Raw genomic sequence first — 26,714 nt, forward strand, 5'->3', positions numbered from 1 at the left:
CCTGCCAGGGAGTTGCAGAGAGTGGGAAGGGTTTTTCACCTGTAGTTGTGTAACTCTTCCAAACTCACCTGGATGTCTCATTTTGGGAGATACTTATATAATAGTCTCAGTATTAACTTCAGGCTGGTTGACAATACTGAACTACTTGTTTTATTACTTGGCTCTTGTTGGTTTGATATGAAACTCTTATTTAATGTTCTGTAAGTGTTCTCCACACAGTCAGTGGTTTGTGTGAAGGATATTAATACTTTGTGTGCTGGTTTCCACACATGTTCTGAGGGCAGAACTGGCTCATTCTTAAAGGGGACTTGGGCCATTTTTATTCATTTGACAATAAATGGCTGGTTTGGGGGAATAAACTCTTCTTTTGTGATACCTTGAAGAGGAATTATTAAAATTCTGCTACCTGTCTCTGTACAGAGCTGACTTCATCTGCTTACATCACCTGTACAGTGTTTTGGAGGTGTTTAGGGTGTAAAAGATGTTTTATTTCACACTGTGCAGCCCTGCCAGGTTAGTTCAGGGTCCAGCAAATTTTGTTCCTGGATTCTTTACTGCTTCAGTCATGCCCAATTCAGCCTCCCAGGTCCCACCTCTAAATTCTTTCTAGTGCAGGGCAGTGACATCTGCCAGTCACCTTGGTCATATGACTGGGATTGAGGACCCAACCTGTGCATGTGTCCTGGTTTATTCACTTTTGGTAGCATCCCTGAGAAACAGCCCCATGCTTCAGGAGCAGCCTGCCTGCTGAGGGAGCTGGGCTCAGCATCCCTGTGCCTCTCAGTGCCAGCTTGGCCTGCCTGTTCCCCATGGACTCAGCTTAGCAGCTGCTCTGCAGGGATGTTCCCACTAAAATTCCCATTGATCTGGCAGTGGCACAGTTGACTTGAACAACTGCCAGTGTTGTTATTTTGCTGCACTGAGGCTCCCAGGGGTTTGTTCTGGTGTCAGGGTGAAAATGATGTTGTTCTGCATGGCATGTCTGATGTTTGCTGTAATACCAATCCCTTTCCTTCAACTCTGCTTTGTTCCCAGGCCTTTGGCCAGTCCTTCCTGCAGCCTGACATTCACCTGTTCAAGCAAAACCTCTTCTACTTGGAGACACTGAACACGAAGCAGAAGCTGTACCATAAGGTGGGTCCTACCTGACTTCTGTGCATGGAAATAGGTGGGTGTTGTTCTGGGGCTTGTTTTAAACCACTCAGAAACTGCAGGTCAGGATTTGATGGCTTTTATGCCACGGCCTTTGGGTGCTTGCCATGCTCTGGATGGTGGGAGTGGTGGTACCACCTCCCTGATCCTGTGCAGGGGGCACGGGAGGGATCCCAGCTCTTGTCATAGTAAAGCCTTGATGTGTGTCCTCCTGTGACAGTGAGAGAGAGCAGAGAACACACAGTGACAGTCTGGGAAAGTAGGAATTGGGATCATCAGTGGGATAGTGGACAAGTCCCTCCAACTATCCCATCTGGGACAGGGTATCCAGTACTCACAGGCACAGGTGGGTGTCTCCATCACTGCCAGGCAGGACCAGCCTCCAGCCCCTCTAAGCTGTTAGCTGCTGTCATGAGGGATTACAGGAGGAATCCAGGGAATCTGGTTAGCCTGTGAAAGCAGAGCTTTCAGTGTCCATCTGTGGTCACAGCTGAAGGACAACCCTTCGTGTTCACAGGTGCCTGGTGCAGAATTCCAGGCAGCTGGCCACATTCCCTGGCTCTGGGGAGGAATACAGCTGGCTGGAGGTGGAATGGGACTTGATGCTGGTGGCTTTAGCAATATTTAAAACTTGGGTCAGAGCATAAAATCCCAAAGTGGTTTGGGTTGGAAGAGACCTTAAAGCTTATCCAGTTCCACTCCCTGCCATGGGCAGGGACACCTTCCACTAGCCCAGGTTGCTCCAAACCCCGTCCAACCTGGCCTTGGACACTTCCAGGGATGGGGCAGCCACAGCTTCTCTGGGCAACCTGTGCCAAGGCCTCACCACCCTTATCACAGGGAACGATTTCTTCCCAATATCCCATCTAACTCTGCCCTGTGTCAGTGGGAAGCCATTCCTGTCTCTCCTGTCCCTTGTCCTGTCCCTCCAGGCCCTTGTCCCAAGTCCCTCTCCAGCTCTCTTGAAGCCCCTTTAGGCCCTGGAAGGGACTTTCAAGTCCCAAAGCATGAGGTAAGTGTGGCCAAATTAATTTTTAACTTTAAATCTGATATTAATTTGCCTTATTTTAGCCATTTTTGATCTGGCTTGGCTTGGAAAATAACCTCAGTGCTCACAGGAGTTTGCAGAGCCCACGGGTGCAGTCACGCCCGGTCTGTCCTTGCCGGATTTGTCCTTCTGGCTGCCCTGGTCCCTCCCGTGGGAGCAGTGAAGTCTCCTGACCACGAGCCTCTCTCCCTGTGCAGAAGATCTTCCGGACGACGATGCTGTTCCAGTTTGTGAACGTGCTGCTGCAGGTGCTGGTGCACAAGTCCCACGACCTGCTGCAGGAGGAGATCGGCATCGCCACCTACAACATGGCCTCGGTGGACTTCGACGGCTTCTACTCCGCCTTCCTGCCCGAGTTCCTGGCCAGCTGTGATGGGGTGGACTCCAACCAGAAGAACGTGCTGGGAAGGAATTTCAAAATGGACAGGGTAAGAAGGGGAACACTGATATTCCCAGGATGCACAGCTTTCCCCCCAAAACGCGCCGGTGGGACGTCTCCAGGCGGAGTTTTTCCAGGCAGTACCTTTTGTTCCAAACATTCCCACGCTCAGCAATCCCCAGCCAAGGATTTCTCACTGTAGGTAGCAGAACTGCCATGTGACATCTCTCAGACTGCTGGATGCTGTAGGAGTTAGGGAATATGTTTCCTGGAAGAAGTTTTAATAGGGGTAGACTGACATTTTCCAGAGTGGGACACTCGGATCCTTGCCAAAATCTTGCTCCAGCTGCTGGCCAGATGGGTTACAGTGAGGACAACAGCAGAATAGCTGCAGTGGCTCACAATCCTTGAAACCCCTTGTGTGTGGGAATCAAATGGGGGGTCTTTAACCTGCCTTGGGAATATCGTGGCAAACCAGCGGGTCGTGGCTTCCATCTGCTGAAGCTTGTCCACTGAGTGATTCCTCTTCTGAGGGAGATAATAGGGATTTAAGACCAAGGGTGAGGGTAGGAAAGGAGCCTTGGGAGAATTACTGGCCTCTAGAAGGCAATTGCACTTCAGGGAAATCAGCCCTTGGTAAGGGAGTATGTGGCCCCCAGAAGCCTTGGCAGAAGGGCAGCAAGGAATTACTGCTGGAAGAGCTGGGAGTGTCCAGCCTGGAGAAGAGAAGGCTCCAGGGAGACCTTAGAGCCCCTTCCAGTGCCTAAAAGGGCTCCAGGAGAGCTCCAAGAGAGGGACTTGGGACAAGGGCCTGGAGAGACAGGCCAATGGACAGTGGCTTCCCACTGCCAGAGAGCAGAGTTAGATGGGATATTGGGAAGGAATTGTTGGCTGTGAGAGTAGTGAGGCCCTGGCACAGGTTGCCCAGAGAAGCTGTGGCTGCCCCATCCCTGAAAGTGTCCAAGGCCAGGTTGGACAGGGCTTAGAGCAGCCTGGGCTAGTGGAAGGTGTCCCTGCCCATGACAGGGGGTGGAACTGGATGAGCTTTAAGGTCCTTCCAACCCAAACCAATCTGGGGTTCTGACCATACCTGTTGAGCCTGAGTGCATGCTCATAAGCCAGTGCTGGGAACAAGGCCTGGATCCTGCAGTCAGCTCTGCATGGAGCAGCTCTGGAGCCATCTCTGCTCCCTGTCCATGGGATGCAGAAAGTGGAATTCCCCGGGCTCAGGCTGCAGAGGAATGGGTCAGTTCTCATGTGTGAACACACACCGGGGTGTTTGGCCCTCCCAGTCTCCTTCTGTTCTCCCTGTCACGTTACTCTGCTGTACCAGGTGCTGTTTGTTCTTTTCCAGGACCTGCCCTCGTTCACACAGAACGTGCACAGGCTGGTGAACGACCTGCGCTACTACAGACTCTGCAATGACAGTTTGCCCCCTGGAACTGTGAAGTTATAGTTGCTGCACTGGACTCCTCTTCCACCACTGTAGGGAACGGATCCACGTTTCGGTTTGCCACCACCCCCTCTCCTCCCGGGATTTGTCAGTGCTGCAGGACATGGGGTCCTGCCCATGGCCACGCCCTGGATTCACACACCACGCTTCCTTTTAGTTCTCCTTTCCCAGCCCAAAGGCCCTCAGCTGGAGTCAGCAGGATGTGTCTTAACGCCCACCCGTGGGGCATCCCAACTGTTGGAAAACCCTCTCCCCGGGCTTTCCTTCTGCTCTAACGTAGCACTTTGTTGCGTCCGGAGATTTCTGTGGAGTTGTCTTGAGAGATCATGTCGGTATCAAACACGAGGCAGAAGCGCCAAAGACTAACTTCAGACATTCATACCTTCGTGTCATTCCACCTCCCTGCCCTGCCCAGCTTTCAGAGGAGGAGTCTCCTGATGTTGGGACTGGTTTGGCACTTCTGTCACTCCCTTTGTTTTTAAATTGCCTTGAAAACCTCCCCGATGTTTTCGGGGATTAGAGACTTTTTTTGGTTTTTTTAAACATTTTCTCATCATTCCATTGTGATACTAAAACGACATGCTTAATGGGAATAAAGTGCTTACTTTGTTGTTTTAAATACTTGGGACTGGTTAGTTTCCCTCTAGGCCATTCTGTTAATGCTTTGTGATGCAGGCAGTGATCCACAGCCTTTCCCAGGATCAGTAGTAAGGAGCAGCATCCTGTCCAGTCTCCCAGCAAGTCCAGCAGCTCCTGGAAGGTGCAGATTAATGATAGCTTCTTCCTCCTCTCTCCTTCATCACAGAATTTCAGAATGGTTTGAGTTAGAAGGGACCTTAAAAACAATCTCATTCCAAGCTCCTGTTCACACAGAGCCTGTGTTCCCTGGTGTTTTCTGCCACACTTTGGGCTGATCCATTCGTTCCCTCCAGCAGACTGTTGTCTGCATCAATCATGAAGTACCTGCAGGAAGAAATCTCCCCACATTGCCAGTGATCACAGGAACTCATAGCTGAAGGCCAGCAACTGGCCACTCAGTGATCCTGTAGTGGCATCTGAGCAATCCAGTGCCCAGACAGGCAGGACCAGATTTTGTGGAGCTTGTGGATCCCTGATCGTGCAGCTGGGAAGGTCTTCATTTTTAAATTTAATAGATGAAATTGGAGAGGGACTTTTCACAAAGGCCTGGAGTGACAAGGACAAGAGGGAATGGCCTGAAGCTAAAGGAGGGCAGGGTTAGATGGGATGTTGGGGAGAAATTCTTCCCTGGGAGGGTGGTGAGGCCCTGGCACAGGTTGCCCAGAGAAGCTGTGGCTGCCCCATCCCTGAAAGTGTCCAAGGCCAGGTTGGACGGGGCTTGGAGCAACCTGGGCTGGTGGAAGGTGTCCTTGCCCATGGCAGGGGGTGGAACAAGATGAGCTTTATGGTCCCTTCCAACCCAAACTGTTCCATGAGTCTGTGAAATCAGTCTTAATTCCCTGTAGTTAATGGGCAGCTGCAGCTGGGGCTGCGTGGTGGGAACAGCACCAGTTACTGGGAAGGGAGTGCAGCTGGAAGAAGTGGATCACATTTGGAGATGTGGATGTGAGATGACTGCCTCTGAAAAGCTGTGAGGTCCAGAGGGTGAGTTGGAGTGTAGCACCATTTACCCCATGGTTCCTCTAGTTACTTTTGTGGAAAACACTGTGCGTGTTTGCCCTTGGGAGATAATGGATGCTGTTTGGATGACCTGTGCAGAGCCCTCCATCCAGGCTCTGAACTGGGACCAGTTGGATGTTTGGGCTCTCTACCCTGCCATGGGCAGGTGAAGCAGAGTCCAGCTTGCCCAGGATGTGCCTCACCTGGTACAGTGAGGTGCAAGTGAGGACTGAGGTGTGGGTGGTGATCTGCTCCCAGCCTTCCCTGAGCTCCCTGCCAGCCACACCTGTCCCTGAGTGCTTGGAGGAACTCAGTGCCACTATCTCCATATGTCCCCTCCCAGGCTCTGACAGGGGCTTGGCCCCCCCCTTCCTTCAGCTTTAGGAAGCAGGCTTGAAGCAAACTTCCATGACCTTGTCAAGCTGCTCTCCCGTGAGGTGTCTCTGGAGTTTGGGGTGCAGGGGAAGCTCAATACAAAGTGATTTCCCAGTATGGGGGCTGAGATGGGGCTTGGAGAACTGAACAGAGGGGCTCCCATCTGGGCAGTGCCTCTGTCCCCCATGGCCTTAACACCCCTTTCCCAGCACCCACTCCATGTCCAGGGCAGCCCTGTGTCCCACAGAGGGGGCACACTGGCCTGGGTGCTCCACACTGTGCCTCTTCCCCTGGGCTGGGGGATTCCTTGTGCCCCAGCTCAGGCTGGCGTGGGCTAACCAGGACTCTCCTTGCCTGGACACCGGGGGCGGCAGGTCTGGGGCTTGGCAGGGTCTGGGTCCTCCCGGCACGGATTTAGGCTCTGCTCCCACCAGGCTTGAGATTCCAAAGCGGGATGCTCCGGAACGGAGAGATTCCCCGGACCGGGATGCTCTGGACCGAGAGGATGCTCCGTGCCGGGATGCTCCGTGCCGGGATGCCTCTGTCCGGGATTTCCCGTGCAGGCGCGGAGGCCGCCCGGCCCCGGCGGCTGCTTTAAGGGGGACGGAAGCCTGACCCGTTCCCTGGCTCGGCCGCGCCCGACCGCGGCAGGTCGACCGCCGGGCCGCATGGCTCCTGGGCCGCTGCGTGGCACGGAAGCCTCCCCGCGGGGGCCAAGCCGGGCCTGAGGCCCCGGGCCCGCTGCTTAACGGCTCCGGTGAGACACGGCGTCCCTGTCCTACCCCTGGGGACACGGTCCCGTCCCTTGGGACCCGGTCCCTGTTCTTTTCCAGAGGACCCCGTCCTCCCTGCCCTGTCCCTGGGGACCCTGTCCCCATCCTCATTCTGTCCTGGGGATCCAGTCCCCGTCCCTGTCGTGCCCTGGAGACCTGGTCCCTGTCCTATTCTGGAGGACTCTGTCCCCATCCTCATCCTGCCCTGGGGATCCCGTTTCTGTCCCTGTCCTACCTCGGGGGACCCTGTCCCCATCCCTGCCCTGTCCCAATCCCTATATTCCCTTCAGCCCCTTCCCTATCCTGCCCCTGGGGACCCACTCCGGATCCCTGCCCTGCCCCTGGGGACCCTGTCCTGTCCCCCTCCTGTTCCCAGTCTGTCCTGCCCCTCGGGGCTCCTGTCCCCTCCTGCCCCCGGTGGCCCATCCCTTCCCGGTGCTCCCGATCCCTCCATCCTGGCCGGGTCCCAGCCCGCGGGGTCCTTCACTCCTCTGTGGTGTGAGTCGGTGCCAGGGTCTCCTACCCCATCCCCGTGTGCCAGTGCGGGGCAGAGGCCAGAGCTCGCTGCTCCCTGAAGGTCCCGAGGGGTTCGATGTCCCCGGGGCTGTGATGGAGGGACCCCGGAGCTGTCCTGGGGGGACGGGGCAGGATCCCGGCAAAGCAGGATGTCCAGCAATGCCCAGAAAAGGGGGTGAATTTTCGGGGTGGTTTGTCTCACTCTGCCCCCGCCAGCACCGGGGCTACCCAGCCCTGCAGCCCAGGATGGGAACCCGAAGGCTGGGGCTGATGGTGAAATGCCCCGGCTTGGCGTCCTCTCTCCCTCTCCCTTCCTCTCCTTCCTGTCCCCTCTGTCCCTTCAGCGGACAGGATGCAAAGTCCCTTGGGGCACTTCTGTCCCCTCCTGCAGCGCAGCTGTGGCAGGGCCCGCGGTGCAGTCAGACCCTGCTGCCCGCAGTGCTGTGGGTAAGAGCGATGCCAGACCCCTCCAGCCCACCGTGCTCGGTTTTGCTCTCCACCAGTGGACGCCGTGACCAGGGACCCTCCGGGCAGGGGGAAGGACCCGGGGCCGGGCAGGAGGCAGGGTGGCACCCGCAGCCCCGGCCCGGGCACACGGCAGTGCGGAGCCATCAGCCAAAACCAGAGACAACACTGGGCCAAAGGGGGTTTCCTGGCTGGGGACACATCCCCAACACCCATCAGGGCTTTGTGGCAGGTCCCTTGGGTCTCTGCTGGGACCCCGCCGGCCTGAGAGGCACAGCTCGGCCAGAGGCCGCGCCCGCGATGGGATGGGGACGGGGATGGGGACACGGACGGGATGGGGACACGGACGGGGATGGGGGACCGGACGGGGATGGGAGGGGGACACGGACGGGGATGGGATTCCCTTCGGCAGCCGCCGGGACGCAAGCAAAACCCGTGGTGCCGCGGGGGCGTTTTGGGGTCCTGCCGTGCGCAGCTGTTCCGCCGTGTCCGCGGAGCGTAACGGCTGCCCTCGGCGGCGCAGCCCCCCGGAGCCTGCGGGAGAGACGCTGGTCCTGGCAAGCCGGACGCGGTGGCAGCGGCGTCGTGGGGAACATCATCCAGCGCTTCGAGCGCCGCGGCTTCAGGCTGGTGGCCATGAAGCTGCTCCAGGTACCCGTTCCTGCAGGGAATGCCGCTCCACGGCCGGCCGGGGAGTGCCGGGAGGGGGTGCCGGGGGGGTGTCCCCACTGTCACCCCCCGCTCCCGTCAGGTGGACCAGGGGCTCGTGGACAGGCACTACCAGGAGCTGCGGCACAAGCCCTTCTACCCTGCACTCGTCACCTACATGACCTCGGGGCCGGTGGTGGCCATGGTGAGGGGCCAGGCCGGGGGGCTCGGGGGTCCCGGGGGGCATGGAGGGCTCAGCTGTCCCTGTCCCGCAGGTGTGGGAGGGCTACAACGTGGTCAGGTCCACGCGGGCCATGGTTGGGGACACCGACTCCGTGGGGACCATCCGGGGGGATCTCAGTGTGCACATCAGCAGGTAGGGCAGGGGGGATGGTGGTGGGACCCCATGGCCGTGGCACTATCCCCACCCCTGTCCCCTCACAGGAACGTCGTCCATGCCAGTGACTCCGTGGAGACGGCCCAGAGGGAGATCGGCTTCTGGTTCCAGCGGGACGAGCTGGTGGACTGGGAGAGCAGAGACAGGGACCACACCTACGGGCCCTAGGGATGGACCCCCGTGCGTGGACACCCCCAATAAACCCCCGTGCCTCCAGCCCTGGCTCCGGTCTCATCCCTCAGATGCCATCAGCAAGTGCTGGGGGGCTCTGAGGGGTACTGAGGTGGTACTGGGAAGCTCTGGGAAGTGCTGGGATGTCACTGTGAGGTGCTGGACTGTCCCTGGGGGGCACTGGGGTAGCACTGGGAAGCACTGGGATATCCCTGTAGAGGCACTGGGATGTCCCCAGGAGGAGTGGGGTGATACTGGGAAACTCTGTGAGGCACCACGGTGTCCTCAGAGGGCACAGGGCTGGTACTGGGAAGTTCTGGGAGCCACTGGGATGTCACTGGGAGACTGGGGCGATTCTGGGAAGCTCTGGGATACACTGAGGTAACACCAGAGGGCACTGGGGTGTTACAGAAAAACTCTGGGAGGCACCGGGCTGTTCCCGTTGGGCACTGGGGTGTTACTGGGAGGCTCTGGGCGGCACTGGTGGGCTGCAGTAGCCTCTGTAGGTCGCTGGAAGAGACTGGGACACAGAGGCTGGGCTGTCAAGGGACACCGGGACACCACTGGGTGGCACTGGGAAACACTGGGATACCACTGTGATGTACTAGAACACCACTGGGACACCACTGGGATGTACTGAGACACCACTGGGAAACACTGGGACACCACTGAGATGTACTGGGAAGCAACTGGGAGCACTGGAACACCAATGGGATGTACTGAGACACCACTGAGAGCACTGGGACAACACTCGGACACCACTGGGTTGTATTGGGAAGCACTGGGAGCACTGGGACACCACTGGGAAGCACTAGGACAACACTGGGATGCACCACTGGGGTGTACTGGGAATCACTGGGAGTACTGGGACACCGCTGGGATGCACTGGGACACCACTGGGTTGTACTGGGAAGCACTGGGACACCACCGGAACACCACTGGGATGCACTTGGGAGCACTGGGAGCACTGGGGCACCACTGGGATGCACTGGGACACCTCTGGGAATCACTGGGAGCACCGGGACACCGCTGGGATGCACCGGAACACCGGCGGGAATCGCCGGGAGCACTGGGACACCTCTGGGATGCACTGGGACACCGCTGGGAGCACTGGGACACCGCCGGGAATGGCCGGGAATGGCCGGGAATGGCCGGGAATGGCCGGGAATGGCCGGGAATCGCCGGGAAATGGCCGGGAATCGCCGGGAATCGCCGGGAGCTCCGCTCCGCCCGCGGTGCTGCAGCTCCCGTCGTGGCCGCTGGGGGGCGCTGTGGCCGCCCCTGGCTCACGCCGTTGCCAAGGGCGACGCGGCGGCCGCCGCGCAGGCGCAGTGCGCGGTGCCCCCGCCCGTCCATGGCGAGGCCGCCATGGCGCGGCGAGCCGCCTCCGGACGAGGAGGCGGACGAGTGTCTGCGGGAGTACCGGCACCTGCTCAGCCCCGACTGCTCGCGTGAGTCCCGGGGCCGCGGGGGTCCACCGCGCCGCATCCCCCGGGGCCCGGCTCTCACCGTCCCTCTGTTCCCGCAGGGGTCAGGTCGCCTTCATCACCGGCGGCGGCTCCGGCATCGGCTTCCGCATCGCCGAGATCTTCATGAGGTCCGGACACCCCTCCCTCCCTCCTTCTTTCTCTCCTTCCCCTCTCCCCTTCCCCTTTCCCTTCTCTTCCCCAGCTGCGGTGACGGGCCCTGGAAGCCCCGGGGTGTGAAGCCGAGGGCAGCAGAGCCCCGAGCAGAGCTTTGGGCAGGAGCGGGACTGGCTCCGGGGCTGCGGCTGTGGGAGCAGGACCGGCCCCGTCCCAGCCCGGGGCAGAGCTCTGGTTCTCTCTGCGGGCTCGGGGCCGCAGCGGCTCCTCCAGGGCCTGCCCACACTGCCGAGGTGCCGGTGAGGAGCCGGCGCCACCCGGCCCCTCTGACCAGCCCGTTCCCTGCAGGCACGGCTGCCGGACCGTCATTGCCAGCCGGAACCTGGAGCGGGTGTCCGAGGTGAGTCTGGGAATGCTTCCGCCCTCCCCGGCTGCAGCTGGGAGCCCTGGGAATAGTGCAGCAGGAGAGAGGACTTGCCGGAGCTGCCCTGTCTCCCAGCTCTGAGCACTCCAGCACCAGCAGCTGGTGGTGCTGGGCAGGGTGCCTGCAGGTTTAGGGGGGCTGCACCTCCTGGCACAGCTCAGTTAACCTGGAACCTGCTCTAGGGGGGATCTTCCACACATCACGTTGGCTTTTTCTGGGTGAGAGAGGGAGAAACAAGATGAGGTAGAGGTTTGTCAGCAGAAACGTGGCAGAACCCAAGGGCAGACTTAAACCTCAGCTTGGAGTAGTTCCAGATGCCCTTGTGCAAGGGTTGTGTTGGTTGAGGTGGGTACACTGAGCCTCAAAAGCTCCTGTGTTTTGGGGCAGAGGGGAAGGTGCAGGTGTGCTGTAACTTCATGTTCCCTTATATGCTAGAAAAAGCTGCAAAGCTCAGCAGGTTTTAGTCCTCTGGGTCACAGGCTGGGGCTCCTGGTGCTCAGTGCACCAGAGTGTTGTTGGGGCTCAAAGCCTCTCACAGAAGGGGCCCAAGGAGTCCAAGCAGGGAGGTGGAGTGTCACTGGATGTTGTGCTTAATTTGCTAGGGAAAATCACTTTCTTAATGAGTCTCAGGGGTGGCTTGTGGCAGACCCTGAGCTGCAGAGCTGGCCCCTTTCACAGCTGACACCTGCCTGCTCTGCCTTTGCCCTTTTGCCCACTAACTGTTTGGACCTAAAGGTTAATGATGTCTGTACTCATGCCAGAAATGCCTCGTTGGGGTCCAACCTTTGTACTTGCCCTGCAGAGATGTTTCCTGGGGTGTGCTGTGTCCATGGCAGGCCACAAAGATAACTGAGCTTAGCAAGTTGTAGCCTCAGGGCCAGGCCAGCATCCAGTTTGGTTGGGACATGATGTGCAGGAGTTTTCCCTGTCTACCCCAGGGCTCCCAGGCTGCTGCCAGGCAGGAGCTGGCCATGTTCAGACAGGTCTCTCCCCTGGCCACGCTGTTTGCTGTGTGCTCACAGGGATGTGGCTCCTCCCCGACTTTGTGCTCACCTGATACAAGGTCTAGGTCCAACCCCTATTGAAGAAAGTCCCAGAAAGCTTCTGAAGTCTCTTTTTATTCTTGCAGGCCTCCAAAAAGCTGGTGGCAGCCACAGGGCAGCAGTGCCTGCCTCTGTCCCTAGATGTGAGGCAGCCCCAGACCATCGTGGCAGCGGTGGATGAGGCGCTGAAGGAGTTCAAGAGGATCGACATCCTCATTAACGGTGAGGATGGAGTGGGCAGGGGGAGGATTTGGGACAGGCTTGCTACTGGGAAGGGCATGTTCCTGCATGGGCCTCCCTGGGAGCACGGAGGTTCATGGTGCATGGCCATCCCTGTTTGCCTGGACTGGACCCTCCCTGCCTCTGCCCTCGGGCTGGCCGTGCTGCTGGGCACCTGGAGCCACCAGCGTGTCCCCATATCAGGGCTGTCTCCACGTGCTCGCCAGTCTACCCAGACTGTATCCCTCGCCCTGCCTGTCAGAGAATTGCCCTGAACCTGTGGGATCTCTCCTGGTCTTGTTCTGACTGTTCCTGTTGTTCAGGTGCTGCAGGAAATTTCCTGTGCCCAGCCAGTGCCCTGTCCTTCAACGCCTTCAAGACAGTGATAGACATCGACACCATCGGCACCTTCAACACCTCCAAAGTCCTCTTTGAGAAATATTTCCGGGTGAGTGGCACTGGAGCCAGAGGACTCGGAGGAGAGGCTCTGGTAGGTGGGGGGTAGTGTCAAACCATACTGTGCTCCTGAGGAATTTGGGGAAGTGTGGAGGGCACAAGGGAGCACAGCAACCGTGTACTCAGGGCCGTGCTGCTGGGCCTCTGCCACCCACTCTGTGCAGATCCATTCCATTCCCTTCCAGGGATCCCAGCCCTGACCTGGGAATCCTGCTTGTCCTTGGGCTTTGGGCTGTTCCATACTCTGCCACCTGAAGAACCTGTGATCTGCTGCTCCTTCTCCAGCTCTTTTGCTTTTTCTTGTCCTTTCCTTGTTCCCTGCATGTCCCACCTTCCTGGCAGGGCTCCTCTGACTGCCCCAGCTCTGAGGTTGGGTGGACAGAGCTGCCCCAGTGATGGTTTGGCAGTGCCTGTGGGTGACTGTCCCTCCTAACCCAGCTCTGCTGTCCTCCCTATGTGACCCTTTGTGCTGTTTCCTAACTCCACATCTCCTTTCCTTCCCCAGGACCACGGCGGGGTCATCGTTAACATCACAGCGACCCTGAGCTACCGAGGGCAGGCCCTCCAGGTGCATGCTGGAGCTGCCAAGGCTGCTATAGGTACTTCAGTGCTCCCTGCTGGGGCTCTGAGTTGTGTGGGGCCAGTAAAAAAGACAGTTCTTCCCAAATGTTGGGATGGGAAGATGTCCTGGGGAGGGGCAAGCATGAATGGGTGTGGTTACTGGATGCCTGGGTTTGGGATGAGGCTCTTCCCTCTCTCCCAGGGTCCTTTGTTCTCAGCCAGAGTCTTCTTTTTGCCTGCCCTCCACCCCCCAATAAAAAAGTTACTGGAATGGCTCTGCTGCCCATGTCTCATTCCTGTTGTAATCCCTCCCCAGATGCCATGACCCGTCACCTGGCTGTGGAGTGGGGACCCAACAACATCCGTGTGAACAGCTTGGCCCCAGGACCCATCACGGGCACCGAGGGCTTCCGGCGACTGGGTGAGGCAACCTGGGCTCCCATCCCTGCCTGGCATCTCCCTGGGAGGGGACCAGGGGGACCCCCAGTGCCAGTGTTGCTGCTGGGCAAGGCTGTCCTGTGGGCTGGCACGTCCCTGTGGGGGAACAGCCCTTTCCACAACCCTGGTACCTCCCAGGGCACTGTTTTTTCCCTTGAGTGGCATCTTTTTGTGCTCTCTGATGCCATGATGGAACGTGCTCCCCCAAAACTCAGCCTTGCCTGATGGTTTGGCTCTTGTAGTCCATCAGGGGAGTGCTGGTGCAGCCCTGGAGGCTGAGAAAAACATGGAACTGTTGGAGTGAGTCCAGAGAAGGCCATGAAGATTCTGTAAGGGCTGGAGCCCCTCTGCTCTGGAGCCAGGCTTGGAGAGCTGGGGGGGTTCACCTGGAGAAGAGAAGGCTCCAGGGAGACCTGAGAGCCCCTTCCAGTGCCTAAAGGGGCTCCAGGAGAGCTGGAGAGGGACTTGGGACAAGGGATGGAGGGACAGGCCAAGGGGGAATGGCTTCCCTGCCAGAGGGCGGCAAGGTGTTAGGGGATATTGGAAGAATTTTCGTCTGTGAGGTGGTGAGGGGCTTCCCAGCCAGAGAGCTGTGCTGCCCCCCATCCCTGGAAGTGTCCAAGGCCAGGTTGGACAGGGCTTGGAGCAACCTGGGCTAGTGGAAGGTGTCCCTGCCCAGGGCAGGGGGTTGGAATAGGGTGAGCTTTAAGGTCCCTTCCAACCCAAACCATTCCATGATTCCATGATTCTAAAGCTCTCTGAGGTCCTATGTTGAGCTTGCTGTGTCAGTACAAACCCCACTGCTGGGCCTGAGCTCCCCTCCTTTAGCTCTCCCCAGGTTTGTGTCCCCAGGGTTGTCCCAGGATCCGATTGCAGGTCCCTGGAGCACTGAACAAGCCCCACAGGCAGTGCTGCAGTACCTGGCAGGCTGTGGTGATGGGCAGGTGCTCCCACGATCCAAGCTGACTATTTTCTGTCGCTTTTAGGTGGGAAATTTGCTGAGAAATCGAGCCTGTTTGACACGATCCCCCTGCAGCGCGCGGGGAACAAGACGGAGATTGCCCACAGCAGCCTGTACCTGGCGAGCCCCCTCTCCTCCTACGTGACAGGAACCACCCTGGTCGTGGATGGTGGGAGCTGGCTCACCTCTGCCAACAGCTTCTCTGCCTTGCTGGGTATTGCCTCATCCTCTGCTAAACTCTAGGTGACGTGCATTTCCCCCCGGGGGGTCGGAGCAGGGCTCCTCAGGGAAACACTTTCCCTGTGGAACAGAGCACAAGTCTGATGTGGAGCAGCTGAGGGAGCTTGGGGGTTTAGCCTGGAGCAAAGGAGGCTCAGGGGGGATCTTCTTGCTCTCTACAACTCCCTGACAGGAGGGTGGAGCCAGGGATGGGTCAGGCTCTGCTCCCAGGGAACAAGGGACAGGACAAGGGGAAACAGCCCAAAGTTGCACTAAGGGAGGTTTATATTGAATATTGGGAAAATTTCTTCACTGACAGGGTGGTCAGGCACTGGCACAGCTGCCCAGGGCAGTGGTGGAGTCCCCATCCCTGGAGGGATTTAATAGCCATGTGGATGTGGCACCTGGGGACAGGGGTTAGTGGTGGCCTTGGCAGTGCTGGGGGAATGGTTGGACCTGATGATCACAGAGGGCTTTTCCAACCTAAACAGTTCCACGATTCTCTATGTGCATGGCTGCCATGGCAGTGGGTATGGTGACCTCATGGACACTCCTAGAGGTGACTAGGAGTGTCCATGTCACTCCTAGGTGTCCTTTGAGCCTGCATTGTGACATGGTGTTTCTTGTCATTCCCACTGGATGCTTGTCCAGACACCTCTGAGTGTCCCCCAAAGCAACATGATGTCCCTTTGCTGTGCCCCAGCAGCAGGATTGGGCACAGAGGGTCCCAACAGTCTCTTCCTTGTGTGTGTTCCCCCCAGGCTGTCAGGGAAAGGGGTCTCCTTCCTTCCCGTCTCCCCTGCCTGTGTCCCACCCAGTAGCCTCCATGAGCCGGGCCTGGCGAGGCAGGACTGTGTCCCCACCTCCACATTCTCTTGCAGATTTCTGGTCTGCAGGAGCAAACCAACCCCAGTGATGGACAGCGTGGGACTGACCGATGGACAGACGTGACCGAAGCTGCCCGGGGACCCCTCGGGGTGACACCTGTCCCAGAGCAGGTGCCCATGGCCATGGCCTCTGATTGGTAACTGGGGGTGGTGGTGACACTGCCAGCCCTGTGTCTGCCTGGGGGACAGAGCTCAGGAGTTACTGGGTGGGGAGCAGTCCCACACCTATCCTGTGCCTTGACTGTCTTCTGAGCTGCTGTGGCTGAGGGTGCAGGGACAGCACAAGGGGTGAGGCTGGGATGGTCACTGTCCCTTTGTGTTCCTCTGAGCTGCTCTCCTGGCCTTTCCCAAGTCCCAGGCAGTGCTGCCCCGGGATATCCATCCTCTTCTGCCCCCATCTCAGCCTGAGAACTGCCCAGGACCCCCAGCAGCAGCTCCTTTGAGGGAGGGGGAGTAGCTCAGCTCACCTGGGGTCAGAATCACCCAGTGTGGTGGGGCCAGCTCTACCTTTGCAGCAGGATCCAGCAGCTCTCAGAGGGGAAACAACCGGCCCCTGGCAGGGGGAAGTGGCCTCATCCCCTCCGGGAGTCCAGAGTGGGCATCCTGAAGGCTGCCATGGATGCAGCCAAGGTGCCCCTCTCCCAGGAGCAGAGCTGGTGTGAAGGCAGATCCTCCCAGAGGACTGGGGTGCCAGCACCCTGGGGGCACACACTGCTCCCATGCAGCCTCCTGCCGCTGAAGGCAGCTTTTAGCCTCACTCTGAATTCCATGAAGCTTGTTTTCCCACCTAATTGTGTTTCCTACTTGATTGTAAACTTGCCAGGTTTTGCTCCTTCCTTCAGGTCACGAATAAAGAATTTGCACCCTGAGCAGTGATGCTTCTCTCTGAGCAGGAGCAGCTTCAGCACCCACACCCTGCCCTGGCGACTGGTCCTGGTGTTGGGTCCCGAGGGAGGGGGGAAAACCGCTGCTCCCATTGCCTTGTGTGGCCCCAGTCCTCAATGCTGTGGTGTTCCAGTGCTCCAGGCCAGTGGGACGGGGGGACCTGCCCCCTCCTGAGCCCCAGCCTGCTCTGGGAAGGTGGTTCCAGCAGCCAGAGGTGACAGGGAGGTGCTGAGGTGTTCGGTGAGAGACTGACCCCTTCAGAGGGATGGGGATGCAGGGCTTAGGTTGGGATCTGGGGGTTGTCCTTTGCCCAGGTCTCCTGGGATTTGCCTCCCACCAGGATATCCCTCTTCCTAGATAACAGGACATGTATTTTCTCCTGGAGAAGGTACCTGTGTGGGATGTGTTGGTCCTCGCTGACCTGCATCCCTGTTCTGGGAGTGTCCGTGTGTTTTACTGTCATATTTAACCACAGCCAAGTGACTTGGGCACTGTCAGGGCTGTCCTGGCTCTGTGGCCACCAAAGGAAGAGGGAACCAAGCCCCTGGCCACGTGCCTCCAGCACCAGGGGAAGGACAGAGCTTCGAGCCCAGCCTTGGGCCACGTCCTGGAGCTGCAGGAACACATCGAGGGGTGCAGAGCTGCTGCTCACAGCATCAGGCTGGGCCCTCCAGCCTTGTGCAGGCTGGATCCCTGGGTGCTTGAGCTGTCTGGAAACTCAGAGTTGTAATGCCCAGGGGATTTTGCAGGGAGTGTTTTAGGCAGGTGTCTTCCAGGGAGAGCAGCTGTGCACTTCCCCCTGTGGGACTGACAAAGGAGCCCCCTCCTGCCTTGCTCACTTTTGGAAATGGCTACAATGAGGAAAAGGATTTGAAGTGGAGGTTTCCATCCTTCCCAGCACTGGACTGATTGGACAGGGGTGATATCCTCTCCAGAGATGCTGCTGAACTCCAGCTCTTGGGGTCAAGCTGTGAAGCTTTGGGAAAGCCATGCTGGGGGACACATTGTGGCCCAACCAGGCTCAGCCCGAGCGGTCCCACACATCCATGGCCTGGGCAGGGTCACTGTGGCCAGGGATTCTCTTGCTCATCAGGTTTGCTGCTAATTATACCCAGGGGCTGTAATTCCACCTGGTCAGCCAGTTCACGAGTGTGTCAGTGGGGTCATCCCAGTGCTCCAGCAGAAATGGCCAGTTGGCTGAACCCACAGGCTGTGAGCCCTGAACTTGGGCATTAATCCATGTGGTGGTCCCAGCTCTGTGTCCCAGTGCACAGTGCCCCTCACCAGATGGGGCTGGGAGTCCTGGTGCACGGTTCATCCCCCCAGAGGGGTTTGGGGTCCCAGAGCATGATGCCTTCCCTGGAGGGGTTTGGGCATCCTGATTTATGGTTCATCTCCCAGGAGGGGATTGGGGATCCAGGTGCACGATTCCCCCCGGAGGGGTTTGGGGTCCCAGTGCACGGTGCACCCCCTGGAGGGGCTTGGGAGCCCCAGCTCACGATTTCCCACGGGGGGGTTCAGACATCCCGGTGCACGGTGCTGCCCCGGAGGGGTTCAGGGGTCTCGGTGCACAGTTCCCCCCTGCAGAGGTTCGGGGTTCCCGAGGCACGGACCGTTCATCCACGGAAGGGTTCGGGGGTCCCGGTTCCCGCTCCATCCCCGGGGGGGTTCGGGGGTCCCGGTTCCCGCTCCATCCCCAGAGGGGGTCGGGGGCCGGTTTCGCGTGCCCCGGGGGTTCGGGGGTTCCGGCCTCCCACGTGCTCTGCCGGCGTAGCCGCCTCCCGCCGGCCCCCGCCGCGCACGAGGCAGGGGAGGGGCGCTGGCTCCGCACGGTCGCGCCGCGGCGGGGCGGGACGCACCGGCAGGCGAGTGACGTCACCCCCCGGCCTACTGGGCGGCGGCGGCTTGGATCTGGGCGGTTCTCCCGCGTGCGGCCCGAGCGGGCGGTGGGCGGGCGGGCGCGGGTTGTTTCTCGGCGCGCCGCCTCCGCCATTGCCCGGCCCCTCCGCAGCGCAGCGGGTCCCCGCGGGCGAGACCGGCGGGGCCGCCCCCGGGGCCGGCTCCTCGCACAAACGCCGTGTGTGCGCGGGGAGCGCACGTGCACGCCCCGATGTGAGGCGGGGCATGGCCGCGGGGCATGGCCCGGGGCGGGCGGCGGCGGCCGCGCAAGCGCCGCGGTGAAACATGGAGCGCGTCCGCCGGGACCGAGCCCCCGCTGCCCCGGGGCCGGGACGGGGCCCGGCTGGAGCGGAGCTGGAACGTGGAGCCGGAGCCTGGACCCGGCGCTGTACCGCGGAGCCGGAGCTGGAGCTGGAAACGGGAGCTGGACCTCTGGGGCACTTGAGCCCGCCGTCCCGACCCGGGGCCCGCCGCCCTGGTTCCGGGGTGGCCGGGGACAGCCGCGGCCCCGGGGGGCGCGCCGAGCCCCGCCGGCGGAAGGAGCCGCGGACTCCGGCCCGTCTTCGACGCCTGGACCGCGACGGCGACGGCTTCGTGCGGGTGACGGAGCTTGTGCAGTTCGCCACGCCTACGGGGCCCGAGCAGGTGGCCGGGCCGCGACGCACCGGCCCGGCAACACGTCTGCCCGGCCTGGGCCCTGCCTCGGCACGCCAGCGCGGCCACCGTGCCGGGGGTGCCGGTCCGCCCGCTTGGTGGTGATGGCTCTGTCCGTGGCTCGTGTCCGTGGCTCCGGCCCTTGGAGGAGCCTTTCATGTCCGCAAGGGCATCGTCTGCGCCGCCCGCCCCGCTGCCGTCGCAGGTGAAGGGCACGCGTGGGCCCGAATGGCTCCCTCTGTGCCTCCTGCATCCAGGAGAAACTGGAGCTCCTGTTTTCCAGCGCCCAGTCCGCTGGGAACAGCGTCCCGGCAGTGCCGCTAGGAACCGCATCCCCCCTTTGTTCTCCATCATTAACGCGTTTGGATTTCTCTGGGCAGTGGTGAGATCCCGGGATCTGGGACTGCCCCGTGCCCCCCTCAGTGCCGAGGCTCCCCTGTTGGCACTGCACTGGTTGTGGATCACCTCGAAAATACCTTATGGGTGGCATCCCTGCTCACGGCAGGGGGTTGGAATTAGATGATCTTTACGGTCCCTTCCAGCCCAAACCGTTCCGTGATTCTGTGCTACCTCGCTTATTCCAACTTTGACAGCTTGAATGTGTATTTTTCCCCCTCTTCCTGCTGCTTTGTACCCCGGCGAGCCTGTGTTTCCCTGCAGCAGATGAGATGCAATATAATTTGAAGCTGCCTGGTATGACCCAAAATGGAGCGAGCTCTGGCAGCACCCCTTGGGATGGAGATGCGTTTGTTGGTATTTTATTCATTGGCCTGTGCTGGCATCGCTACCAGGAAAAGGGGATTTATTTTTTTTGAGGCGTGCAGGTATTGCTGTGAAGTTTCTCTGTGCGTGGTCGGATCTGCTCTCATCCTCCAGCCGGAGCTTCTGCGCGTGTATTTAAGTGCCATGACAAAGCAAATCATGTGTGAAGAGGGTTTTGCTGGAGGAGGGCTTTTTATCTCGTGCTGAAAACACCTCTTAAAGATAAAACAGAGGTATTTATTTCAGGAAATAGCTCTGTAAAGCGGAGATAGACAACTTCTTTGTTGGTGAGGGCACTGTGTGTGCAGAAGATATTGCTGGCAGACCCGTGTCGTGATTACAGATTCTTTGGAGGGAGTTCCAGAAGCACCTGGGCTGCTCCTGCCTCTGCCAGGTGAGAGAGGCTTTGTGCTGGACAAAGCACGGGCACTCCGTGCCTGCCGGCCCCGCTGCTGTTCCAGCACAGGGAGCAGAAGCAGCCGGTCCGTGCTCGGCGGAGGCTCCCGGACCCTGCGCAGGGTGCCCGCGGCTCCGGGGCACGTTGGCACCTCAGCAGGGCACCGTTCATTGCCCTGTGCCTCTGCACTCGGCGTGGAGAGCCCAAGGACGCGGGCAGTGGGGGCACAGAGGCGTGTGGGTGGCAGGGGACACGGCAGGGGACACGGCAGGTGGCTCTGGTGCTGTCGGTGCCCGTGGCGTGTGCGGCTCAGAGCCCGGTGGGAATTGTGCCAGAGCTCCAGAGGTGCCACACTGAGCCTGTAAAACACTCCGAGATCGTGGCCTGAGGAGTGACTGCAAGGTGTTAATGTCACTCCTGAACTAAGCAGGATGTGCAGGGAGGCGTTGTGCTGCCGGGAGCTCTGTCTGTGGAGCCAGCTGGGAAGGGCTGTCTGCAGGCTCCTGGCCTTGCCTGTCCCTTTAAAGTTGCTTGTTCCTTCCCCCTGAGCACAGCTACCGGTAATGCTGAAGCATATTACGCTTTTTTAACACCTTTCTCTTCAGCAAGAGACTGGCACAGCCAGCTTTTGGGGTGCAGAACAACTGAGCCTCAGCACAGTAAGTGCTGAGCACCCTGGGGAGGCTGATGGGACAACAGCTGAGCCAGCAGGTACCAGGCACCCTAGAGGGGTGTTGCAAAGGCTTGGCAAAACAGGAAAAGTGATGTTTGTGGTGAACTGTGTGTTCCAGAAGACTTGGTGTGAGTTTGCAGCTTAGAAAAGCATGAGGAGACACGGAGGGAGAAGGAGGAGGGGGTTGGTGATGGGGTCTGTAAGCTCCCAGTGGATGATGGAATATCCTGAGTCAGAAGGGACCCACAGGGATCATCCAACTCCTGGCCCTGCACAGGACACCCCAATAATCCCACCATGTGCCTGAGAGTGTTGTCCAAACACTCCTGGAGCTCTGGCAGCCTTGGGGCTGTACCCACTGCCCTGGGGAGCCTGTTCAGTGCCCAACCACCCTCTGGGGGAAGAACCTTTTCCTGAGATCCACCCTGACCCTCCCCTGATGTGCAGAGTAATAAAGGGAGGAGTTCTGGGGAGGTTTCTTGACTTATTTTGTTGGAAGCAGCTGTAACTTGGGCCCCAAAGGGGTATTTTGGAAAATGGAGATCCAGCTCAGGTAAAAGTTAAAGGGGAGGAATATCACCAGTAGGTAAAATGGTGTTAAAGTTACTAAAGAGGAACTTCAAGGTATAAATAAAGGTTGTACTACAACTGGAACTGGGATGCTTGTAAGAGAGGGGCCAGGGTTTGATGGCTGGCTGGATAATCACAAAAGTATCTGTAGGGATCAGCAGGGAGTTAATGAGGCGCAAATTCCAGTCCTCTTGCTGTCCCTCTCCTAACTGCAGGAGGTCGTACCTGCTTCCTTTTCTTCTCCTCTCCTTCCTGGCCGCTGCCCCCAGGGTGGGTTCATGGAAGGTGTGTGTGGTGGAAAAAATGGCTAAATTGAAGCACAAGGAGTGGTCACATCCAGATGATTCCTGAGGCTGGAGAGGGCTGAAGGGTTAAGGAGAGCACGTATGTGTTTAACCACATGGATGAGGAGCCAGAGAGCAGCAAGTGTTGTCTTTAGCGAAACACCAGAGGCATTCATGGGCTACTGAGCCCAGCCCTGTCAGGTTGTTTGGCTGGAACAATTATTAGCTAAATGTCAAAGGGAAGGGACCAGCTGGCATTTATTCCATAAACTTGATGTGATTGTGGGTTTCTGTTCGGATGATTTTTTTTTTTCCTCTCCCCACGGGGAGAAAAACTGGAGTTGGGTTGGTTTTTTTTTGCTTAAGTAGCTGGGGTTGTTGAGCTCCATGGTTGTGGTCCTGGCAGGGAGGTGCTGGGTTGGGGTAGAGGAGATCAAGGCATGGGAATCTAAAGGCAGTTTGTTTTTCTCTGAAGTGATAACAGCTGATAGGGATTGAGGCTGTTGCCAGTACCTTCATCTTCAAAGGTGTGTGGAGGGGATGGTGCTGGGGTTGGCACCCGAGATAGGGGAGCCTTGTGATGGTCCCCCACAATCTCTAACGGGAGGATGTTTGTCAAACAGAGAATGTTTTGCCACTTGAAAAGCTCACACTGACTGATGATATGCTCTGTGGACTTGCAAACAAGATCTGGGATGGAAGGGTTGTGAGGAAAACTTGACTTTTCTTGACGACAACTTGATTTTTTCCTGCAAAACCCCTGGACCATTCACTTACGTGTGAGGCAGCTTCTGATGGTGTGGTATTTTTGTCTCCTCTCACTTCCCTTTATCAAAGCTGCATTTCCCCGGGATTTGATATTCCCTGGAGCCACTCTCTGTGCTGCAGCACCTGGCTGGCACAGAAGGATGGGGTAAGGTTGGTTGAACAGTGAGTAGGGAGGTGGGTGCACACTTGACATACCTTTTATGTCACCTTATAAAGCAGGAAGGGTTGTGTCTTGCAGTTCTGTGGGTTGCACAGAATTTAAGGCCATTGTGCAATGGTTTTCATTTTCAATTTTTATTCTAAAATTTAATTTTATGTGTCTTGCCTGCTGTACCATTGCACTGTATCTGTGTGATCCAGGTGATGAAGCCCAAGCCTTTTCTCACTGGATTTATCACTACCTAGGAATGCAGGGTCAGAGCAGAATGGATTCTTTGTAAGGCTGAGGAGAAGCATCCTGCTGGCACCTGGGGTTGTTTTTCCTTTTTGTTTTGATCTAAAAGACAATTGGAGGAGGGAAAAAACCTCTTGTACCACATGATCTCTGCTGCCTCGGCTCAATTAAGAGAGCTCCCAGAGTTTGTCTAACCCACTTCCAAAGTCTCCAGGCTCAGTGGCAGCTCTGCCCTCTGTGCTCCCAGAGATCTTCAGCCTTTTTTTCCCCCTCTTGATCAGTTCAAGCTTCGTTTCAATGTGATTTATTTTGCTTTCTTTAGCACTTACATCCCCCAAGTACCTGTCCTACCACTAGCCTTTCTCAGCCCCATTTAGCTAATCCTCAGCTGAGCTCTCCATATTCAGCTTTTGACTTTTCCTCTGAAGGTTTTTAGCAGGTTTGTTGTACTTTTCTGATCTCCCACCACCTTCTCAAGGAGGTGTCCAGCCTGGCACCATCCTAGGGGTAGCAGAGGCTGCCCCAGACAACAGCTGCAAGGAATCTTGGAGCTGATTTTTATTTTTAAATAGAACAATTTAGAGATCTGGCAGTTACTTTTCAGAGTGAAGTCTGGATAGTGTCGAACTGCAGCGTTTTAGTGGCAACCCCCCGTGGTGAATCCAGGCTTGCTTTTCCTGCTCCCCTCTGGCCTGTGGACACTCCTGTGTGCTTTGGAAGGGCCACAAATCTGAAATATTTTGCTTGCTTTGACCAAGGGCCCAGTTTTTCCCCATGGAAATTCATGGCAGTGAATTTGTGGGTTTTGGGGGTTGGGGTGGGAGCCCTTTCCTCACCCACACACAGGGCTAGGCTGGGCTCAGCCTCCCTCCTCCTCCCTCTTCAAAGGGGTTTTACCACCATTAATAACATGTCTGTGCTGCAGGAGCTCCAAGACAGGAGTTTTTCTCTCTCCCTCGGAGAGGAAAACGCTTCCAAGCCAACATATTTTGTGTAATTTTGGGTGAGGTGGATGCCGGTTTGCAAATTCCATTTTCAGCTCACTTGATTCGCTCACAAATATCCCAAAGGCTCCGAGGAAGAGATGCTTTCTGTGCTCCCGGGTTTTTGCTGCTCCTGCTGGGTCTTGGCTTTAAGCTCCTGGGGGGCGTTTTTCCCTTCTGGGAAGGGTGGGCAGGGCTGGGCTGGGTCACTCCACAGGCAGATCTCCGGGATGGGTTTCATAGTTTGTGGCTGTAATCAGATTGATGGCTTATCCCAGCGGGATGGGGCTGGCAGGGCTGTGAATGCTCAAAGGCATGGTTTGTCTGTGTGGGCTGGCAGGAGCCTGGGGGTGGTAATTTTATCCCAGTGACCAGTTTATTAAATAAAACTTTTTATTCTGCCTTTCTGCTGCAGATGGAGAACACAGTGAATGCGGAGCGGGGTGTGGATTTTTGGGAGAGGGGCTTTGGATACGACAGGCCAAGGGGGAATGGCTTCCCACTGACACAGGGCAGGGTTAGATGGGATATTGGGAAGGAATTCTTCCCTGTGAGGGTGGTGAGGCCCTGGCACAGGTTGCCCAGAGAAGCTGTGGCTGCCCCATCCCTGGGAGTGTCCAAGACCAGGTTGGATGGGGCTTGGAGCAACCTGGTCTAGTGGAAGGTGTCCCTGCCCATGGCAGGGGGTGGAAATGGATGATCTTTAAGGTCCCTTCAACCCAAACCAGTCTGATTCTGTGATTTATTTTTAAAGGTTAGTTGTGTTCCTCTGAAATTTGAGATCATTTCTGCAAATAAAGAAACATTCTTTACTCAGAAGAAGAAAAAAACAGTTCCACCTTTGCAGAGTTGGCAAATATTGTGGGTAAGGAAGCAAATGTGGGATTTCCAGGATTTGGGGTGTGGATGCAGCATCCAGTGATCTCCAGCTGGGAGGCCAGTTTGTACTGGGTGAGCACTGCCACAGGCTGGGTCAGGAGCCCCAGCAATGGAAAACAACCATTCTAAAAGGGTTTTCAGTGTTGAGTTTGGAATGAACCTTGAAGACCATCTCATTCCTCTGCCATGGGCAGGGACACCTTCCACTAGCCCAGGTTGCTCCAAGCCCCGTCCAACCTGGCCTTGGACACTTCCAGGGATGGAGCAGCCACAGCTTCTCTGGGCAACCTGTGCCAGGGCCTCAGCACCCTCCCAGGGAAGAATTTCTCCCTAATATCCCATCTAAATCTCTTTCAATATATGTCTTATCTCCTCCCTTTGTGTCCTGTCTTGTTCTGGCTGTGTAAAAGTCGCTCTTCCTCTTTATAAACCCCCCTTTAAGTGCTCAGAGAAGACAGAGGTAGTTTCACAAGAAGTTTCCTCCCTTTTCAGGAGCAGTGTATTTTCTTAGCCTGTGACTAATAAAAATTGGATTGGGGTCATCATAATTGAGTTACTGGAATATGATAGTGCACCACAACACAGCGACTGGGCTCTTTCAGAGTCAGTTTGACCTGCTGTTGCTCACAGGGCCCTCTCCCAAAGCTTTCCCAAGCTGCTGATACCATTATGTAACTCAATCCAGCCAGTAATTGATAATCATTACAATTGCCTGCATAATTTCTCTGAATTTTATCCTTGTTTTGACTTTTGTTTGCTGCTTGTTGTCAGATGAATGATCCACTTTGAACCCAGGGGCTGCTTTGCTTTTCTCCCTGGCTTTGGATTTTTGTAAAACAAATGGCTCCCCATCAGCCATTGGCTCTGCTTGGTCAGGGTGAGCTGCTTCTGCTGGGCCACTCTCAACTTTCCCTCTCCCCTGGGACCATCAGGTTCACAAGGCTAGAAAGCTGCTGGCAGTGGGATGACCATGGACCATGGCTTGTTCCTCCCTGTTCCTCAGATCTGGCTCCATCCATTTGTAATCCTGCTTGGGTTCCTGGTGCTGGTTCCTCTCTGTGAGCCCGGGGTGAGCAGTTCCAGCCCTTCCCTTTGCTTGTTTGTGTAAATTTAGACACCCGTGGAAAATGTTGGTACAATGCTGCCAGACTGGTTCTGGGGAGCTGAGAGTCACGGAGTTGTTCGGATCGGAAAGGACCTCTGAGATCATCAACTCAGCTCCTCCCCCAGCACTGCCCAGGCCACCACTAACCCACGTCCCCAAGTGCCACATCCACAGGGCTTTTAAATCCCTCCAGGGATGGGGACTCCACCACTGCCCTGGGCAGCTGTGCCAATGCCTGACCACCCTGTCAGTGAAGAAATTTTCCCAATATTCAATATAAACCTCCCTTGGTGCAACTTGAGGGTGTTTCCCCTTGTCCTGTCCCTTGTTCCCTGGGAGCAGAGCCCGACCCCTTCCCCCCTGCCCAGCTCCCCCCTCCTGTCAGGGGGTTGCAGAGCCAGAAGGTCCCCCCTGAGCCTCCTTTTCTCCAGGCTGAGCCCCCCCAGCTCCCTCAGCTGCTCCTGCTGCTCCAGCCCCTTCCCCAGCTCCATTCCCTTCCCTGGACATGCCCCAACCCCTCAATGTCTCTTGTCTGAGGGTCCCAGAACTGCCCCCAGGCCTGGAGGTGCCCCAGCAGTGCCAGCACAGGGATGGGCACTGCCCTGGGCCTGTTTCTCCTTGGAAGCAGCTGAGCTTCTCCACTGGCACGTTTTCC

General features: G+C 57.5%; 3 protein-coding genes across 4 annotated transcripts in view; all 3 read left to right on the top strand.

The window, feature by feature from the left end:
- The window catches only part of XPO6 (exportin 6), a 54,429-nt gene extending 49,783 nt beyond the window's left edge, over positions 1-4,646 (top strand). For both annotated transcript variants that reach the window (XM_008929706.3, XM_018067533.2), the window contains exons 22-24: positions 1,036-1,134; positions 2,398-2,628; positions 3,934-4,646. In XM_008929706.3, the coding sequence (XP_008927954.2) occupies positions 1,036-1,134; positions 2,398-2,628; positions 3,934-4,035 (432 nt within the window). In that variant the 3' untranslated portion in view covers positions 4,036-4,646. The remainder of the gene's footprint in view (positions 1-1,035; positions 1,135-2,397; positions 2,629-3,933) is intronic.
- Positions 4,647-8,192: 3,546 nt separating this feature from the next.
- Positions 8,193-9,012, top strand: LOC103763551 (nucleoside diphosphate kinase, mitochondrial-like). The gene is made up of 4 exons (XM_029957870.1): positions 8,193-8,450; positions 8,551-8,652; positions 8,723-8,823; positions 8,892-9,012. The coding sequence occupies exons 1-4, from the start codon at positions 8,193-8,195 to the stop codon at positions 9,010-9,012; spliced, it is 582 nt and encodes a 193-aa protein (XP_029813730.1).
- A 1,140-nt stretch (positions 9,013-10,152) lies between these two features.
- DECR2 (2,4-dienoyl-CoA reductase 2) lies at positions 10,153-16,675 on the top strand. The gene is made up of 9 exons (XM_029957871.1): positions 10,153-10,466; positions 10,544-10,612; positions 10,947-10,998; positions 12,152-12,287; positions 12,608-12,732; positions 13,246-13,339; positions 13,618-13,722; positions 14,726-14,914; positions 15,801-16,675. The coding sequence occupies exons 1-9, from the start codon at positions 10,153-10,155 to the stop codon at positions 15,833-15,835; spliced, it is 1,119 nt and encodes a 372-aa protein (XP_029813731.1). The 3' UTR covers positions 15,836-16,675.
- The last annotated feature ends 10,039 nt before the right edge of the window (positions 16,676-26,714 follow it).

Source organism: Manacus vitellinus, unplaced genomic scaffold (genome assembly GCF_001715985.3).
Source record: "Manacus vitellinus isolate BGI_N305 unplaced genomic scaffold, ASM171598v3 scaffold_12_pilon, whole genome shotgun sequence".
NCBI lineage: Eukaryota > Metazoa > Chordata > Aves > Passeriformes > Pipridae > Manacus > Manacus vitellinus.

What these genes read in the sequence shown, in the direction of transcription:
- DECR2 (XM_029957871.1), top strand. Translation starts at nt 10,153, where the DNA reads ATGGCCGGGAATGGCCGGGAATGGCCGGGAATGGCCGGGAATCGCCGG. An exon ending in ACCTGGAGCGGGTGTCCGAG is followed by an intron (nt 10,999 to 12,151) that starts GTGAGTCTGGGA and finishes TTATTCTTGCAG; the next exon opens with GCCTCCAAAAAGCTGGTGGC. An exon ending in CGAGGGCTTCCGGCGACTGG is followed by an intron (nt 13,723 to 14,725) that starts GTGAGGCAACCT and finishes TGTCGCTTTTAG; the next exon opens with GTGGGAAATTTGCTGAGAAA.
- LOC103763551 (XM_029957870.1), top strand. Translation starts at nt 8,193, where the DNA reads ATGGGATTCCCTTCGGCAGCCGCCGGGACGCAAGCAAAACCCGTGGTG. An exon ending in TGGCCATGAAGCTGCTCCAG is followed by an intron (nt 8,451 to 8,550) that starts GTACCCGTTCCT and finishes CGCTCCCGTCAG; the next exon opens with GTGGACCAGGGGCTCGTGGA. An exon ending in CGGGGCCGGTGGTGGCCATG is followed by an intron (nt 8,653 to 8,722) that starts GTGAGGGGCCAG and finishes CCTGTCCCGCAG; the next exon opens with GTGTGGGAGGGCTACAACGT.